Here is a 19,914-nt window from a genome sequence, read left to right on the forward strand (position 1 = left end):
AACCTGTAGTAGTTCTTGGAGGCCTGGGTCCCTGGAACCAGTGACGACCCAGGCCTGCCACGCCCCTGAACTAGCTCTCCAGACGCGCCATCTGCGCCACCATCTTGGTTTTTTTCTTCTGTGTATGTGCAGAACAATTTTTATTCTGCAGTGTGCATCAAGCGCGCGCACGCATGGCACGCCCATGAGCAAGACGGCAATAGTGAGTGTCAGAACCCACCCCTGATAATATGCACTTCCCCCCCAAAAAAAGAGGATGAAAATTTGGATGTGTCTTATACACCGAATGTAGTCCTGCTCACCCAACGGCCCCCGCCCTTTGGACTCTGCCTCCCAGCAATTTGCCTCCTTGCAGCAAACAGCAAACAGCCTGTTGCAGTTTCAGCACAGCTTGATTAGCACAAACAGCTGGTTGTCGGTTGGATCGGAGTCCCGACCATCAGCTGTTTTAGGCTGCAGGGATTGCCAATACTTATTGCCGCTTCCGCATGCCCTGTTTTTGGCCTCTGCACACCCCATTTTCCGCCCATTCCAATCCCCGCTATATAGAACGGGCGGATAATGAGGCATGCGAAGGCTAAAAATGGGGCCCGCAGAAGCGGCAATAGGCAATGGCAATCCCTGAAGCTTGAAACAGCTGATGTCGGGAGGCCGATCCAACCGACAATCAGCTGCTTGTGCTAATCAGGCTGTGCTGAAGTTGAAACTAAAACAGGCTGTTTGCTGTTTGCTGCAAGGAGGCAAATTGCTGGGAGGCAGAGGTAGATTTGTTTTGTTTTCCTCCCCAAAAGTTAGGTTATACTTCAGAGCATCTTATACTCCAAAAAATACAGTACTATATTCTTCAGCAAACCTGCCTGCATTCCAGAGAGAGGCCTCTCTAATCCGGCTTTGATTGATGTTTCCAGAACAAGGACTGTTGCCAATTAGAAAGGGGAGGGGTTGTCTTGTTTTTGCAAGTGTTTGCTTGATGGGCGTTGTTTTCCCTGTACTCTCTTTCTCTCTCTCTCTCTCTCTCTCTCTCTCTCTCTCTCTCTCTCTCTCTCTCACTTCACCTTCCATTAGAGCCTGTTGACTGTGCCAATATTTTGGTTCCTGCCTTACAATTCTAAATTCAGGCCTCGCAGCATTTGGTGAGCATTGAGCTGTGGTGGCGCAGTGGTTAGAATGCAGTACTGCAGGCTAATTGTGCTGACGGCTGGCTGCCAGCAGTTCACGTCACCAGGGTCAAGGTTGACTCAGCCTTCCGTCCTTCTGAGGTCGGTAAAATGAGGACCCAGATTGTGCAAGAAGCTGACTCTAAATGGCTTAGAGAGGGTTGTGAAGCACTGTGAAACAGTATATAATTCTAAGTGCCATACCTATTTATCTCTATGTCTATCATCTATCTATCATCTATCTATGTATCTATCTATCTATCTATCTATCTATCTATCTATCTATCTATCTATCTATCTATCTATCTATCTATCTATCTATCTATCTATCTATAATCTATCACCCATGTTGGCACAGTGATTAAAATGCAGTATTGCAGGCTAACACTGCCCACTACCAGCCGTTCAATCCTGAGTCAAGGTTGACTCAGCCTTCCATCCTTCCGAAGTCAATCAAATGAAAAGTCGGATTGTTGGGGGAAATAGGCTGACTCTGTTAACCGCTTAGAGAGGGCTGTAAAGCACTGTGAAGCAGTATATGTCTTTAAATGCTATTACTATCTCTCTATTTCTATGCCTGTCTATCATCTATCTATCTCTATCTCTAACTCTGTCTTGTATCTAAGAGCCGTGATGGCACAGTGATTAAAATGCAGTATTGCAGGCTAACTCTGCCCATTGCCGTCAGTTCAATCCTGACCAGCTCAAGGTAGATGCAGCCTTCCATCCTTCCGAAGTCAGTAAAATGAGGACCCAGATTGTTGGGGTCAATATACTGACTTTAAACCTCTTGGGGCTGCAAAGGACTGTAAAGTGGTATATAAGTCTTTAAATGCTATTTCTATCTGTTTCTATGTCTTGTCTGTCTATCACATATCTTATCTCTATCTCTAACTCTGTCTCGTATCTAAGAGCTGTGATGGCACAGTGATTAGAATGCAGTATTGCAGTACTGCCCATTGCCGTCAGTTCGATCCTGACCATCTCAAAAGTTGATTTAACCTCCCATTGTTCTTGGGTCAAATGAGGACCCAGATTGTGGGGGCAATAGGCTGACTCTGTAAACCGCTTAGAGACAGCAAAGCGACATGAAGCGGAATGTAAGTCTTAAGTGCTGTTGCCATTGTTGTTTTTCTTACGGGGAACCTGCACAACTCAGCCGGAAGTAAAAAATTTATTCATGTTAAATCAGTTCCTTTGAGCACCCTTTTTTATTTTTTTTATTTTGGTCTAAGTTGAGTCATTGTTATTGTCCTTCTTTCCCAGAGTCGACTGCAGGAGCTTCACCGGATGTGGGAACTGCTTCTGGAGAAGATGCGAGAGAAAGGGGTCAGGCTGTGCCACGCCCAGAAGTTGGTGCAGTACTTACGAGAATGCAGAGATGTGTTGGATTGGATCAATGACAAGGTCTCTGCCTCAGCAGCCCTTGCTGGACATAGAAGTTGTTTTTTTTTTAACCTCAAAGGCTTTGTTTTTTTTTTAACCTCGAAGCCATGATGTTGAACCTATGAGGTAGCACGCACAGCCCTTTCTGGCACATGCATGCCAACCAGCTGAGCACCAGAGCCCTGGAAAATGGCCTGAGAAACAGGCCTGTATCGGGCCATTTTCAGGCTGCTTTTGGGGCTGTTTTTTTCAGGCCGAAAAATAGCCCGAAAACGGTCTGAAAACAGCCCGAAAAATGGCCCCAAAACTGGTACACTATATTGCCAAAGTATTTGCTCTCCCATCCAAATAATCAGAATCAGGTGTTCCAATGACTTCCATGGCCACAGGTGTATAAAATCAAGGACCTAGGCATGCAGACTGTTTTGACAAACATTTGGGAAAGAATGGGCCGCTCTCAGGAGCTCAGTAAATCCCAGCATGGAACTCTGATCGGATGCCACCTGTGCAACAAACCCAGTCGTGAAATTCCCTCACTCCTAAATATCCCACAGTGAACAGTCAGCTGTATTATAAGAACGCGGAAGTGTTTGGAAACGACAGCAACTCAGCCCCGAAGTGCTAGGCCACGTAAACTCGTCCAACATCAGTGCGTGACCTCACAAATGCGCTTCTGGAAGAATGGTCAAAAATCCCCATAAACACACTCCTGAACCTTGTGAACATCCTTCCCAGAAGAGTTGAAGCTGTTATAGATGCAAAGGGTGGACCCACGTCATATTGACCCTATAGATTAGGAATGGGAGGTCACTGACAGTAAGTTCATAGGCGAGTAAAGGCAGGGGTGCGAATACTTTTGGCAATAAGAGTGTATTTGCAGACTCACTGGCTGGTCTTCGGTGCTTTGGCGCATGGACATACACATTTTGGTTGGCAGCTTCAGCTCGAGTTATCATTGGGGGTTAGGGTTAGATGTTGACCCTCTGGAGCGCAGTCCTACCTGCCACTATGCAATTGGCAAACCATGCACAGGTGCAGTAAGTTAAAATACTCCCTGTAGTGCAGCAGTAGAAGGTCACCAGCAGTTTTCCATTGAGTTGTTTCCCTGAGTAGTCTCAGATCGTGTCATCTCTGCTGGCCCCTTTTGACCAGGGCTGCAATGTGAGTTGCCCCAGGCCAAGTCCTCTCTTCATGACAACGCCCAGAAACTTAAAACTGGCCACTTGCTCCACTCGGTTTCCATTCAATGCTTTCCTCGCTGTTCCGATAGCACATCTGGCCAGCTTGCTATCTAAAATTAATGTTCCAACCTTAAATTCAAGATGGCGGCAACCTTAAACAATCAAAGAGCCACAAAGGTCCTAACCGGAAGTCCCCTGTTCAATTCTGGAGCTAACCGGAAGTCCGGTTCCCCCACCATAGAGTCTCCTCCTAGTGCGGTGTCCTTTTTTCTCTGGTGATCAGAAGTCTAGTTCCCCCACCATAGAGTCTTTTCCTAGCGTGGCATCCTTTTTCCTCTACCTGCCCTAACCGAAAGGCCTATTGATTGTGGAGCTGACAATCGACAGGGAGCCGCAGTAGAGGGATGAAAGAGCCACATGCGACTCCAGAGCCACAGGTTCCAGCACCTCTGCCCTATCCCAACATGCAGCTGTCTTGCAGAAGAGAGGGCTGAACTCTCTCAGACCCTTTAAAAGCTCACCAGGAGCAGGGCCGCACTCACGCACCCGCTGTCCTGCGTCTTTTCCTCTCCTCTCCTCTCCTGCTGACCGAGCTGTTGTCGCTGTCGTTCCTAGGAGGCCATTGTAACCTCGGAGGAGCTGGGCCAGGACCTCGAGCACGTGGAGGTATTGCAGAAGAAGTTTGAAGAGTTCCAGACGGACCTGGCAGCCCACGAGGAGAGGGTGAACGAAGTCAACCAGTTTGCCAGCAAGTTGATCCAGGTCAGAACCTCGAGTAATTGTGGGAGCTGTTGGCACGGGTGAGCTGCATAGATCCGGCGCCCCTGGGTGTCCGTCTGCCTTTCATCTGGCCACTCCTCCCTGAAATTCTAATGTGAAATGTTTATAGTGCACCTGCAACCATATTGGTGCCGGGTTTTTGGCCCAGTAAGCCTGCCCTGTCTATGCCTCTGAGTCCATATGCTTTCCATCAATCCTAAGGAACAAGACTTTGCTCCTTACCTGTTGTTTTTGCCATTGTTCCAGAGCCTTCTGAAATGCCTCATCGGATTGTGGCTATTTTTCTGTGTCTTTTAGGACTGCCCTTCTCAAAATAAATGAAAAAAAAAACAAAACGGTGTTTCCTGACCTCTGAAAGGGATTTAAGGCAGCCTCTCACAACTTGGCACATGCCAGGCTTTGGTTCTCCTGCACATTAAGGATTTTTTTTTTTGCACAATTTTTTTCCCTTTCAAATAAATTCACAAATATACATTCTTGTAAATACTATTGACGTTTATCTATTAACATTTATTACTATCTTCTTATAAATATAGAAAACACAGTTGGGGTCACTTTCCTGCCACCCTGTACCTCCATCTTATTTTGCAACAGCCCTCCTCCTTCTCAACCTCCCTTCTCTGCCTTCTTCTTTCCTCCTCTCCTCCTCCTTTTCTTCTTCCCCGCTCTTTCCCCCCACTCCTCCTCTCTCCTCCTCCCGCACTTTAAGGATTTGAAGTGGGTGAATCCAGGCAGGTAGAGAACACAAACTCGGGGGGGGGGGATGGTGGTGTGCGCCCCCCCCCCCCCAATTGGGACAGTGAGGAGGTTGGGGAGGAACATGGGCCAGTCCTGGAGTCTGGGAAAGACTTGGACGAGGTCTCTGTGTCAGAGGCAGAGAGAGGGCCAGAGCCGTGTAGCAGTTATCAGCTGCCTTTGGACTCAGACATCAGTGGGGCAGAAGAACAACTGAGGCCTGTTCCTAGTGTGCGCATGCACAGAGCTGCCAGACAAAGGGAACAGCTAAGGAACAAGGGTCAACTTGGGAATAAGGCCACAGGTGGACGGTGAATGGCCCCTCCCATAGAGAATAAAAAAGGAGCGAAAGGGAAATGGAGTTTGCAGGAGACAATTAGTTCATTCCTGCATTCTTGCCAAATATTGTGGCGTCTGAGAGATATCGGCCTGGCCACTCTCCAAACCTGATCAAGGTCGGTAATTGTTAACTATGTTGAAAGACTGTGGGAGAGGAAAGACTTTGCTGGAGAGTAATTCACTGTAAATTAAATAAAAGGGGTTTATCGGGGTGAGGACTTGGCTTCATGCTGCTGGGGAAGCCTTGGTCAGAGCTGATAGTAGCTCTGTAAGCAAGTGGCAAGCTTGAACCTCTTTGTTTTTTCAAACCTTAATGGTTTTCAATTTGCCAATGGACTGGTGAAGAGGGAAGGGGGAAATGGAATGCCGAAAGTTTATGCGGAGATTGTGAGAGCCTGGAAACCTTCAAAGGTCACCCCTGCAGGTGTTGGAGAAAGAGATGGACTGTTCCCATAACAAATGGAATGTCCCTTAATTAGACAATGTGCTCACTCAGGGGTGGGAAAGGAAGCCATTGTTTTAACTAGGCAGGCCTTTGCATGGGAAAACCAAAACTGGTTTCGTTTCTTCAGTACCAATATGCTGTATCGAATGAAGCTTTTACTTTGGGGAATTCAAAACTCGCAAGAGTATTTCTTGATTTTGGCTTCACTAGTTGGACAGTTGACACCAAGTCCAAAACATTTCTAGGGCATGGATGGAAGGGGCAACAAATTCTGGTATAACCCCATGAAAAATAGCCCTTTTGTGGAACGGTCGAGTTTGGGTACAAAACAGTAGCTGTTGCTTTGAAATCATCAAAGCATCACCCAAAGATTCTCTGTTCTCCCCTTTCTAGGAGCAGCACCCGGAAGAGGAGCTGATTAAGTCCAAGCAGGATGAAGTCAACACGAGCTGGCAGCGGCTGAAGGGACTGGCCCTTCAGAGGCAGGGGAAGCTCTTCGGAGCCGCCGAGGTGCAGCGTTTTAACAGGTATCAGCTTGACCAGTTGGGTCAACATAATTAAAAATGTCTTCCTGAGTTTTTACACGAAAACGTTAGAATAGAAATAAAAATAGAAATTCAAATAGAATAGTCAGAATAGAATAGAATTAGAATATAAATAGAATAGAATTAGAATAGACAGAATAGAATAGACTTAGAATAGAATAGACATAGAATAGACATAGAATAAAATAGACATAGAATACGATAGACCTAGAATAGACATAGAATAGACTTAGAATAGAATAGACTTAGAATAGACTTAGAATAGAATAGACTTAGAATAGAATAAAATAGACATAGAATAAAATAGAATAGAATAGACTTAGAATAGAATAGACTTAGAATAGAATAGACTTAGAATAGAATAGACTTAGAATAGAATAAAATAGCCATAGAATAGAATAGACAGAATAGAATAGACGTAGAATACAATAGATGTAAAATAGACTTAGAATAAAATAGAATTAGAATAGAATAGACTTAGAATAGACAGCATAGAATAGAATACACTTAGAATAGAATTAGAATAGAATAGAATACACTTAGAATAGAATAGACTTAGAATAGACTTAGAATTAGAATAGAGTAGGAATAGACTTTGCATAGAATAGACTCAGAATAGAATAGTTGGAAGGGACCTTAGAGGTCTTCTAGTCCAACCCCCTTAGGCAGGAAACCCTACCCCACTTCAGACAAATGGATAGCCAACCTCTTCTTAAAAACTTTCAGTTGAAGCATTTACCACTTCTGGAGGCAACTTGTTCCACAGATTAATTGTTCTAACCATCAGGAAGTTTCTCCTTAGTTCTAGGTTGCTTTTCTCCTTGATTAGTTTTCACCCATTGCTTCCTGTTCCAACCTCAGGTGCTTTGGAGAACAGCTTAACTCCCTCTTCTTTGGGGTAACCCCTGAGGTATTGGAGCACTGCTATCATGTCTCCCCTAGTCCTTCTTTTCACAGATTAGACAAACCCAATTCCTGCAACATTCTTTTTTTTTGTAAAACATTTTTTATTTTTCCTTTCAAATTCATTCTTAGATATACATTCTTATAATTGTTATTTAACACATGTCAATTCATATCATTTTTCCGCCTGTATATTTACATTTTGATATTTTCTTATTTCCCCTATATTAATCATGTATCTTCTGAGATATTTATTTCATGTTTTGTTCCTTTTTCTTTCTATATCTTTTTTCAAGCCACTCATAAAATCGCCCCCCTGTCCTGTAGTACACTGATCGCTCCTTGTCCTTTATTCTCAATGTCAACCTGTTCATTTCTGCACAGTCTAATAGTCTAATATCTTTTTTATTACCTCCCCTTCCGATGGGATTTTGTCTGCTTTCCACTTTTGTGCAAATACAATTCTAGCTGCTGTTATTATTTGTACAATCAAATATGAATCTTCTTTACTGTATTTCTCTGGTAGAATACCCAATAAAAATATCTCTGGCTTAAACTCCACGGGTTTATGTATCATTTTCTCTAAATCATGTTTGTATTTTAACCCAATAGCTTTTTTCATCCCTACACTTCCACCACATATGATAATACGTTCCTGGCAATTGGTGACATTTCCAACATTTAGCTGATTTATCCTTAAACATTTTTGCTCATCTTTCAGGTATCATGTGCCATCTATGAAACATTTTATATCAATTCTCTTTATATGCTGTCGCCATTGTCAGTTTATAATTCCTTTCCCATAGTTGTTGCTATTTTTCTAGTTCTATTATATATCCAAAGTTTTTTTGCCCATCTTATCTCTTTTTTTAACCTCTTCTTCTAGATATATTCTAAGTAGATAACTGTATAATTTTAAATCATTTTTTCATCTGTTCCCATGAGTATCCTACCTAATTCTGAGTTTTCCATATTAAAACCATACTCTTTAACATCTTTATCTTATTTATATTTGCATTTGTTTAAGCCATCCTATATCAATCCCTTGTTCTTCTAATTCTTTCTTCCGTTTTAATTCTCCCTGCGCTGATAATATATCTTTGTACCTAATAACCTTTTTCATACTACTAATATTCGGATGTGTCTAAGCCTCTGCCGTTGAAAGCCACATTGGTACTTCCATATAGCGCTTTTCTTTTACTTTTTCCTATACTGCATATAAACCATTTCTTACATAGTGTCTCTGAAAATAATCATGTATTCTATTTTTCCCATACCACAAAAATGCATGCCAACCCAGTTGTATATCGTGTCCGTCCAAGGATAGTAACCTTGTATTTCTTAGTAATATCCATTCTTTTATCCACGTTAGAGCTTCTGCTTGATGGTATAATTCCCAATTCAGTACACCAAATCCACCTCTAATCCTAGAATCTTGTAGCATTCTTATATTAATTCTTGCATTCTTTCTTTGCCAAATATATTTTCCTATTTTATTTAGTTTTTCGAAGTACTCCCCCCCCCCCCCAGTTTTATCGGTATTATTTGGAATAAAAATAATATTCTAATATATTCATCTTAATTACCGCTATTCCACCCATTAGTGATAACTGTAAGTTTTTCCATTTCTCTATATCCATTTCAATTTGATTTCTTAGTTTATAATAATTATCTTCCTTAATAGTTACACATCTTGAGGTCAACTGTATTCCCAAATATTTCACTTTTTTTACTATTTGAATATCTAATTTCTCCATTATTTCTCTTTTCTGTTTTTCTGTTATATTTTTCACTAAATTTTTTGTTTTATCTTTATTTTTAATCCTGCCACTCCTTCATACTCTTCTGTTTGTTTTAGTACTTTTGGACCTGTTTCTATTGGATCTTCAATAATAAATACCAAGTCATCTGCAAATGCTTGCAATTTATATTCTTCCTTTTTATCTTTATCTTGTCTTATCTTTCTATTCAAAACTTGTAGTGTTAATATGAATAATAGTGGAGATAGCAGGCACCCTTGTCTGGTCCCTTTTCTAATCGGCACTTTTTCTGTCATATCTGCATTTACCATCACTTTAGCTTGTTGTTCTTTGTAAATAGTTTAACCATATTTATAAACCCCTCCCCCAAATCCATCATTTGCAGTTGCAGTATCATGAATTGCCAATTTACATTATCAAAAGCTTTCTGTGCATCCCAAAATAACAATGCCATTTGTTTCCCAGGGTGTACTTCGTAATATTCTAATGTATTCAATATAATTTGCATATTGTCTCTAATTTGTCTCTTGGGTAATCCTGCAACCGTTCTCTATATGTTTTATAAAGTCAACCACTGCAGGTGTTGGAGAAAGTAACGGTAGCCAGATGAGTTTGTCCCCTTCTGTTTCTCCCTCATAAAGTCCTTTCTCCGGATATAACTTAAGCCACAGAGGGACTATAATTTTTGCTGCCTGCAACCAACCTTCCTTCCAAAAGCAGAGAAGTGTGGGAAAGGCCCTACTTTGATGCCAGTGTGTATTTACAGAGATGTGGACGAAACGATAAGTTGGATTAAGGAGAAAGAGCAGCTGATGGCTTCGGATGATTTCGGAAGAGACCTTGCGAGCGTGCAGGCTTTGCTTCGCAAACATGAGGGCTTGGAGAGAGATCTGGCTGCTTTGGAAGACAAGGTGGGTGCTGCTGGGCTTGTAAAGGGCTGATGAGGCAACCCTGGCCCGAGCAGATCCTTTTTTTAAGCCTTGGTTTTGGCTCAGTGGCTAAGATTGATGCTTGGTTGTGGCTTAGTGGCTTAAGATGCTGAGCTTGTCGATCAGAAACATGGGCAGTTCAGCGGTTTGAAACCCTAGTGCCGCGTAACGGAGTGAGCGCCCGTGACTTATCTCAGTTTCTGCCAACATAGTTCGAAAGCACGTCAAAAATGCAAGGAGAAAAATAGGAACCACCTTTGGTGGTTCCGTGCGCCTTTGGCATTGAGTCATGCCGGCCGCATGACCACAGAGACGTCTTCAGACAGCGCTGGCTCTTCGGCTTTGAAACAGAGACGAGCATTGCCCCCTAGAGTTGGGAATGACTAGCACCTATATGCGAGGGGAACCTTTACCTTTTGTTTTCAATCACCTGAAAGAATCCCACAAAAGAACTGCAAGGATTTGTGTCCATAGTGAATGAAGAGCTCTTTGAATCAATTCTTACTGATTCTCTCTTTTTTTGTAGTCGTCAAGATCCAGTTTGGTTTGATTGTTTCAGTGACAAAAATATTTTTTTTGAGCAAGATCTCCAAACATCTGTTATGTTATAATCATATTTGCTCAGTTACAGCTGTAACCTTAATTTATTTCCAGTATATTTGTAAAGAATAGAGTGGTGTGATGGCCCAGAGGTGGAGCTCTCGCCTCTGTCAGGGTTCCAAATAGCATCCAAAATTTAATCAGAGTCTAAGGCAAAGTATTGCTCAAAAGTCCCAATTTATGAAGAGAGCCATGTTGTTACATCTGGATAAACCCGAATCTGAAAGCATCCCGGTTTCCCCCACCCAGTTGAAAGTCCAAGATCTTGCCACCACACCCACAAGTCCATCACAATCTCCCACTGCCACGAAGACATATTCCACCCATCCAATTCCGGTCAGGTGCAGAGGTGCAGAGACAAAGGATGACCTTGGCTTTCTAGAAAGAATGTTGTTATGGCTACATAGCATCTAACTCCATGCAATCCTCACTCCCATTTTCCCACCATAGAAAATGCATAGTAGAATAATAGAAAGTGTGGCAGGCCAAAGATCCAAAAGAAAAGATGGCTGCAGGCCTGACAGCCTCACAATCAGGAGGTTGTGAATCCCATCCTAGGTAAAGGCAGATATTTCTCTCTCTCTGGGCATAGTGAGAATATATCTGCTGAAAAAAACCTCTGCATTGGTGACAGGAAGGGCATCCGGCCAGTAAACCCTCAGCTCCATTCAGTTGGCCAGGTTCCACCCCGCAAGGGATTATGGGGCCATTAAACGGTGATGATGATATCCATGCATTTTTAAGAGTGTTCTTAACATTCTTGTTATAACTTTATTTGGTGCTCCTTTTTGTCTTCTATTGCTCTGGTGTTAATCTACGTTTCTCTGCGGTGTTTAGGTGAAGGCTCTGGGTGCAGAGGCCGACCGGCTGCAGGAGTCCCACCCTCTCAACGCTTCTCAGATCCACGTGAAGCGAGAGGAACTGATTGCAAACTGGGAGCAGATTCGCACCCGGGCTGCTGAGAGACACGCACGCCTGAACGACTCCTACCGGTAGGATTCTATAATGCTTGTTAAAGAGAGATTTGCTTCTCCTCCTACCCCAAGCAAGAAAACATCGCAAGAAATGAAGCTTGCCATGGAACAGAAGACGGGAATTGTGGCAGAGTTCCGCAACACAGGAAACTTGAATCTAGGATGACAGATGGAGAGAGGGTGGATAAAAAGCAATTTTAAAAAATATATTTTTAAAAAAACAGATTTTTGGGGGGGTTAAATCGGATTTTTTTTCTCAAATTTATTTTAATAAAATGCTTTAGGAGTAAAAAAAAATCTCTCGAAAGATAGTTTTCTATTTAAGATCCATTCATAATTTAGTTTATTCAGCATGAAATGGAGCTTAGTTGTGTAGCATTTGAGGCTGTCTATTCTGCAATATTTATAATTTTGATAAACCCATTCAATGCACTGCATTGATGCAGTCACACAATTTCACAGTAACCGTGAGATAAATCATAAAACAAAGTTCAGGAATCTTCCTTTATCCCCTTGTTTTGCAAATCTATGTACACTACAAACTGTATTATTGTTTGGATGGAAATGCATCTGTACCACCAGACTCAAAGTGTGAGGAGGAAAGGCAAGAAGTAAAAATGGAAGTGAAACCTAAGCAGCTTATAAATGTAATATTAAAGAGCACCTGTCATTTCAGATCTATCATGGCAGCACCTGTTAGCGGGCATCCACTCACCTGCTGCCCGCCACATCCCTCACCTTGTGTCCCTGCCACATCACCAGGCATCCCGTTAAAATGAATGGGACTGTTGGTGAGTCAACAGTGGGTCAGAGGCACCGCTGCGGGACAGAGATGACAGTTGCTCTTTAAAAATTGTGATTTAAATCGCGTTGATTTAAATCAAACCTTTTTACTGGTGATTTCAATCGTGATTTCAATCGACTTGAGTTAAATCAAACCCACCCTAGATGGGGAAGCTTGGATTAATGTGCAACGCTGTTTCTTTTCTTCTTCTGTCTTCTCTCGTCACCCGAAGACTGCAACGATTCCTGGCCGATTTTCGGGATTTAACGAGCTGGGTGACCGAAATGAAAGCACTAATTAATGCTGACGAGCTTGCCAACGATGTAGCGGGAGCGGAGGCCCTGCTGGATAGACACCAGGAACATAAGGTAAAGAGGTCCACCTTGGCCCCTCCCTGGGAGACTGGACAGAAGCTTGATAGCAGGTTGAACCACAGTTATCCTTGTTCTGACCCAGCCTTAGCAGAAACAAGAAACAGACTCCTTGCTAGTAAAAAAAAAACCCCTCTTTATTTATCTCTTGTGAATTAATTACATTCACCCACCGAAAGTCCAGGCAGTTGTGAGCTCTCAGTTGAAAAGCTGCAAATTAAATCCTGGCAGTCTTTATGGCACGAAACACAATGAGCAAAATCTTCAGAAATACGAACTGTTGTCTCCTACGATAGTCGCTCCCCTTTCCTTCTATTTATTCCCCAGCCAGGCCATTCAGTGTCCACATGTGCTTTGCTTCCCAAGTTGTTGTTGTTCCTCTTTCTTAACTGCTCTGCACATACGTGCATCTGTAACAGGCCCCATCTGTTCTTCCTCCTCACTCACCTTCAAAAGCAGCTGCCTCTCCGGTGGCTGAGAAATGCCAGATGGCCCTGACTGTATCTCTGTGTCAGAAGCTGAGCACCATCAGAGCCTTCCCCAGGCTTCAGAACTGGTCCAAGTTCTTCCCCAACCTCCTCCTCATCGGCCGAGTCTGCTGCCAGCTCATAGGGCCACAACAATCCTTTAGCCAGCCTGACCTTGACAAACTGGATGTCAAGCATCCAGCTGCTGCATTTTGTCTTGAATGGAGTTTATGGATGGGCCACCAAGGATACATTTTGGCCTCCAGAACCCTGCTTGACTGTTACCAGATGCCTCACCCGCTCTGCTGAAAGACATTCCTCCTCTGTGCATTTGTGGGTGGGTGTTTTGTTTCTGTGTGGCTCGACTGATTTGACCACGTTTCTACTGTTATTTGGCTGCAGGGAGAAATCGATGCTCACGAAGACAGCTTTAAATCTGCGGATGACTCTGGACAGGCCCTGCTTGCTGCCGGACATTATGCGACTGACGAAGTGAAGGAGAAGGTAACCGATTTTACCGCCAGCAAGAAAGTGTGTGTGTGTGGGGTGAGCCCAGGGTCCACGTTATTTCCTCCTCTCCTCCTAGCCAAAAATAAAGAGAGAAATAGTGGGAAGCTTTAGCATTGACATACCAGTTCCCACTCTGATAAGGAAACCAGGAATAGGCCAAAAGTTTTTTCCAGATCAACCCCATTCTCAAGGACGTGTGGACACTTTGCTGGTGGCTTCCTGCCTCTGATGCCCAGGTGGTTTTCTCCTTTTTCTCTTAGCTGACCATCCTCTCGGAGGAGAGGACAGCCCTGCTGGAACTCTGGGAACTTCGTCGGCAGCAGTACGAGCAGTGCATGGACCTGCAGCTTTTCTACCGGGACACCGAGCAGGTGGACAATTGGATGAGCAAACAGGAGGTGAGTGGACAAATGCGTCCTCTTCAGCTTGGCGCTTTGCCGGCATCCTGCCATCAAAGCCCAGGAGGGGAAACAAAGGGACAATCCACCTGCATGTATACACGACGGAAGTTGGGAGGGGGGAATGACAGCTGGACGAACAGCAGGAGATCTCAGACCCACTTTGTGCCATGCGCCCTGAGAAAGAATATAGGCTACCTGAAACCAGGGGTCCCCAACCCCCGGTCAAGGGACTGGCAGCGGTCCGCGGCATGCCAGCACCTAGGCAAGTAATGCAATACAATACAATAGCAGAGTTGGAAGGGACCTTGGAGGTCTTCTAGTCCAACCCCCTGCCTAGGCAGGAAACCCTATACCGTTCCAGACAAATGGTTCTCCAACATCTTTTGGTTTTTTTTGTTTTGTTTTTACATTTATAGGCCGCTCTTTTCCCTGAGGGGACTCAGGGCGGCTTACAATTTATAGGGAGGGGAATACAAAACAATAAGACATAAACAATACATAAATTAAAATAGAACACAACATTCATTCATCATTCAGGTGGGGACGGATTACGATCTTTATCCCCAGGCCTGACGGGATAGCCAGGTCTTGAGGGCTGTGCGGAAGGTCTGAAGGGTGGTGAGGGTACGAATCTCCACGGGGAGATCGTTCCAAAGGGTCGGAGCTACTACTGAAAAGGCTCTCCTCCGCGTAGTTGCCAGTCGACACTGACTGGCAGATGGAACTCGGAGGAGGCCTAATCTGTGTGATCTAATAGGTCGTGAGGAGGTAATTGGCAGGAGGCGGTCTCTCAAGTACTCAGATCCACTACAATGGAGGGCTTTATGGGTGATAAGTAGCACCTTGAAGCGCACCCGGAGATCAACAGGTAGCCAGCGCAGCTCGCGGAGGATAGGTGTTATGTGGGCGAACCGTGGGGCACCCACAATCACTCGTGCGGCTGCATTCTGGACTAGCTGAAGTCGCCGGATGCTCTTCAAGGGCAGCCCCATGTAGAGCACGTTGCAGTATCTTCTTAAAAACTTCCAGTGTGGGGCATTCACAACTTCTGGAGGCAACTTCTGTTCCACTGATTAATTGTTCTCATTGTCAGGAAATTTCTCCTCAGTTCTAAGTTGCTTTTCTCCTTGATTAGTTTCCACCCACTGCTTCTTGTTCTACCCTCAGGTGCCTTGGAGAATAGTCTGACTCCCTCTTCTTTGTGGCAACCCCTGAGATATTGGAAGACTGCTATCATGTCTCCCCTAGTCCTGCTTTTCATTAAACTAAACATACCCAGTTCCTGCAACCGTTCTTCATATGTTTTAGTCTCCAGTCTCCTAATCCTCTTTGTTGCTCTTCTCTGCACTCTTTCTAGAGTCTCCACATCTTTTCTACACCGTGGCAACCAAAACCGGATGCCGTATTCCAAGTGTGGCCTTACCAAGAGATTATAAAGTGGTATTAACACTTCACATGATCTTGATTCTATCCCTCTGTTTATGTAGCCCAGAACTGTGTTGGCTTTTTTGACAGCTGCTGCACATGGCTGACTTCTATTTAAATGGTTGTCCACTCGGACTCCAAGATCCCTCTCACAGTTACTACTATTGAGGAAGGTACCACCTATACTGTACCTGTGCATTTCATTTTTGTTGCCTAAATGTAGAACCTTACTCTTTTCATCCTTGAATTTCATTTTGTTAGATAGTGCCCAATGTTCAAGTTTGTCGAGATCCTTCTTTATCTTAAGCCTGTCTTCCGGAGTGTTAGCTCTTCCTGCCAGCTTGGTGTCATCTGCAAATTTGATGAGTTCCCCATTTGTTCCCTCATCCAAATCATTGATGAAGATGTTGAAGACTACTGGGCCCAAAACAGAGCTTTGGGGTACTCCACTGCATACTTCCCTCCATGTAGATGCACTTCCATTGAGGACTACACGTTGAGTGCGGTTGGTCAGCTAGTTAGGAATCCATCTGGTGGTGATGCTGTCCAACCCACATTGTGATGGGTAATCTTTTTGTTGTGTGCCAAAAGCGCCTGCAACCAATAATGCAATGCATGCCTGACACCCCCGTGTACCCCACTTTCCCATGCATGTGCCCGCCACTCCCTTGCCCATCTTTGGCTTCCAGGTTGGTGTAGGAGGATTTCCAAGGGCAAAATGGGGTGCAGGGGCCCCTCGTTCTGATCCTGGAAAGCCGCTTGCACTAACCTAACCTGGAAGCCAAAATGGGGCACAGGGGCACTGCGTGAGGCCCCAAAATGCAATGCAAGTGGCCTCCCTGCGCATGTGCGCATGTGTCCCCCGCTCCTCGTGCATGCACGGCAGAGCCCTGAAGACCAGCTGCTGGCGGGAGGCGTGCCCTCATACGCGGTGGAGCTGGGCTCAGTTGATAGCTGGTGTGCTCGCAGAGTGGGGTCTGTGTGCCCCCTGTGGCACATATGTCATAGTTTCGCCATCCCTGACCTAGGCCGTGCAAACCAGGGAAGCGCCAAATCTGTGGGATGCAGGCAGCATGTGAAAACATGCCCTCTCCGATCCGTGGGAAAAACTTCACAGAATCGGTCCTTGGGGCCCAGAAGGTTTTGGGCCCACTGCTCTAAACATCTCAGCATTCTCAAAACATCTAGGCAGACTCTTATTGGCTGAAGATGGACTGGTCATGGCTGGGATGTGGGGAAACCTTCTGTATCTTTTGAACGCGGGAAACCCAGTTATAGCTCGACACTGCTGCAACCCACACCTTTTAGTAAAAGGACCTATCACTTAAACCAAATGGAGTCGAGGGTCTTCCTTTCCTAAGAGATGCCAGAAAAGCCAACACCGTTCTAAGCTGCATCAACAGAGGGACAGAATCAAGATCACGTGAAGTGTTAATGCCACTTTATAAGGCCTTGGTAAGGCCACACTTGGAATCCTGCATTCAGTTTTGGTCGCCACGATGTATAAAAGATGTGGAGATTCTAGAAAGAGTGCAGATAAGAGCAACACAGAGGATTAGGAGACTGGGGGCTCAAACATACGAAGAATGGTTGCAGGAACTGGGTATGTGTAATAAAAAGAAAGACTAGGGGAGACAGGATAGCAGTGTTCCCATATCTCAGGGGCTGCCCCAAAGAAGAGGGAGTCAAGCTATTCTCCAAAGCACCTGAGGGTAGAACAAGAAGCCATAGATGGAAACTAATGAAGGAGAGAAGCAACAGAACTGAGGAGAAATTTCCTGACAGTTAGAACAATTAATCAGTAAAACAACTTCCCTCCAGAAGTTGTGAATGCCCCAACACTGGGAGCCTTTAAGAAGATGTTGGACAGCCGTTTGTCTGAAACGGTATAGGGTTTCCTGCCTGCGCACGGGGTTGGATTAGAAGACCTCCAAGGCCCCTTCCAACTCTGCTATTGCATTGTATAGATCGGGCTGAGGCAGTTCTGAGATGTTGTGGGTGAACATAATTTGGCCAACCTGCTAGTTTTTGCAGGCCTGGCATCCTTAAGTGACTTACAGACAGTGATGGGATCCTGCTGGTTTAACAACCAGTACGGTGATCGCCTGCTTCGCACCCGTGCGCTCTGCACGCATCCCCAGTTTTAACAAGACTTACCTTCCATGTTACTTCTGGGGAGTAACATAGCTGAGGCGCGGCTGCTCTGCCGCGCAAATCAGCTGAGAGGATATAGGTAAATAAAGAGTAAATAAAGGTCAGGGGGAAGTGGGCCGGCTGAATCCCACCCCTGCTTACAGACCTTTTGCACTGGGTCATATTTTCTTCCTGGTTATGTCAACTCATAAAGTTGCCATGGTGAGGAAAGTGTGGGGGGGGGGGGAAGCGCATTCCACACATCCCTTCAGCTAGAGTCGGATCTCAGATTACTACAGCAGGCTTGGGAGGGGTGCACCTCATTGGAGAATGTGATTTATGACACAGACTGAGGGGAGGGAAGAAACGGGCAAAGTTCAGCTGTAATTCAAATGAGGCTTAGATCTAACTGCAATAGGTATTGCCGAAATGGTGCTCCTAATAAGTGTCTGGTTTTCTTTTGAAACTTGGCTGAAGGCTCATGAATCAATTAGGGTGTCTTTCGGAAACCTAACAGGCTCTTTTTCAAACCCCTGGGGGCTCTGGTGACCATCTCCAGGTCTTGTGCCTCTTTTCCATCAGGATAGTCTGGTCTTCTACCCAAACAGCCTTTCTGTTGTCTGTCTTCCACAGCCGCCTTGTCCGGTTTGCTAAATCTGGCCCTTTTCTGATGTCATGTTGCTTTTCTTTCCAAGGCCTTCTTGCTCAATGAAGATCTTGGGGACTCTTTGGACAGCGTGGAGGCCCTGCTGAAGAAGCACGAAGATTTTGAGAAGTCACTTAGCGCCCAAGAAGAGAAAATCACGGTAAGACTTTTTTTGGGTTTATCGATTTCCCTGGAGTGATGAGCAACAACTGTTCCTCATACCACTTTTTAAAAAAGAAATACCGTATTTTTCAGAGTATGACACACTCCCCCCCCCCCAAAAGAGGGTGGAAATGTTAGTGTGTCTTATACATTGAATACAGCCATTTTTGGCCTCTTGAAACCGCACCCCGTGCATCCTGTTTTTTTGCAAAAATGGGTTGTACAGAGAGTTTGGGAGGCCTACAGAGTGCTACTGGGGGGCCAGGGAAGGCAAAAACTATTCTTTTTCTTGTTTTCCTCTTTGAAATCTTGGTGCATCTTATTCTCTGGTGCATCTTATAGCCTGAAAATATGGTACTTTTAAAAAATAAAACACTTACAATAGAGACGTTTTTCCCGTTTGCTATTAGTTACAGCCATGTATTTGAGAACCTATCCAATTTAAATCCCCTAGAGTGGAGGATTGCACCATCAAAGTTACTTTTTAAAGCCTTCACTAATTGAGCTAAGCTATCCCTTGTTACATGGCCCAGATTTTCATGGGTTAGCCCCATTAAAAGATAGCCTCTATAATTGGTTCCAGGTCATTAAACCAATTAAATTATTCATCAGAACTTGCTGCTTGACAATTCAGAAAGATAACCCTCCCTGGTTTTTCAAACAAGACACACTTGATTAGGTATTTAATCTTATAACTTGACTTATAACCCAACATGGTTTTGTACCTGTTCTGAAACTGGGCTTCCCAAAAGCAGGATGCCAACTCCTCATCCCAATAAAATCCCTTTTATTTAGTTTAAAGGGAATTCCTCTCCAGCAAAGTCCTGGCAACAGTCTTTCAAGAGATTTCACGGATTCAGGCCTTTCTCAGGCTTGGAGAGCTACCAGGCCGATATCTTCCAAACTCCACGCTGTAGCAGCAATTACTTGGCAAGAAGTCAGGGACAGATCTTCCCCCTAACGAACTGAACTAATAGTCTCCTGCAAACTCCACTCCCCTTTTACTCCTCTTTATTCCCGATGGGAGGGGCCATTTACCGTCCATCTGTGCCTTTACTCCCAAGTTGGGCTTAGCTGTTCCCTTCTCCTGGCAGCTCTGCACATGCGCACATCAAGAACAGGCTCCAGCTGTTCTTCTGCCCCACTGATGTCCAACTCCGAAGGCAGCTGATAACTGTCAGATGGCCCTGGCCTCCTTTCTGCCTCTGACACAGAGCCCTCATCAGAGCCTTCCCCAGACTCCAGGATTGACCCATGCTCCTCTCCAACCTCCTCACTGTC

General features: G+C 44.6%; 1 protein-coding gene across 1 annotated transcript in view; it reads left to right on the forward strand.

Annotated features, from left to right (window-relative positions):
- SPTAN1 (spectrin alpha, non-erythrocytic 1) overlaps positions 1–19,914 on the forward strand; it is a 97,925-nt gene that overhangs the window by 15,823 nt on the left and 62,188 nt on the right. The window contains exons 4-12 of the mRNA XM_032233158.1: positions 2,424–2,564; positions 4,340–4,486; positions 6,417–6,550; positions 9,998–10,142; positions 11,598–11,752; positions 12,751–12,886; positions 13,759–13,860; positions 14,127–14,264; positions 18,521–18,631. Coding sequence (XP_032089049.1) covers positions 2,424–2,564; positions 4,340–4,486; positions 6,417–6,550; positions 9,998–10,142; positions 11,598–11,752; positions 12,751–12,886; positions 13,759–13,860; positions 14,127–14,264; positions 18,521–18,631 — 1,209 coding nt within the window. The remainder of the gene's footprint in view (positions 1–2,423; positions 2,565–4,339; positions 4,487–6,416; positions 6,551–9,997; positions 10,143–11,597; positions 11,753–12,750; positions 12,887–13,758; positions 13,861–14,126; positions 14,265–18,520; positions 18,632–19,914) is intronic.

Source organism: Thamnophis elegans, chromosome 16 (genome assembly GCF_009769535.1).
Source record: "Thamnophis elegans isolate rThaEle1 chromosome 16, rThaEle1.pri, whole genome shotgun sequence".
NCBI lineage: Eukaryota > Metazoa > Chordata > Lepidosauria > Squamata > Colubridae > Thamnophis > Thamnophis elegans.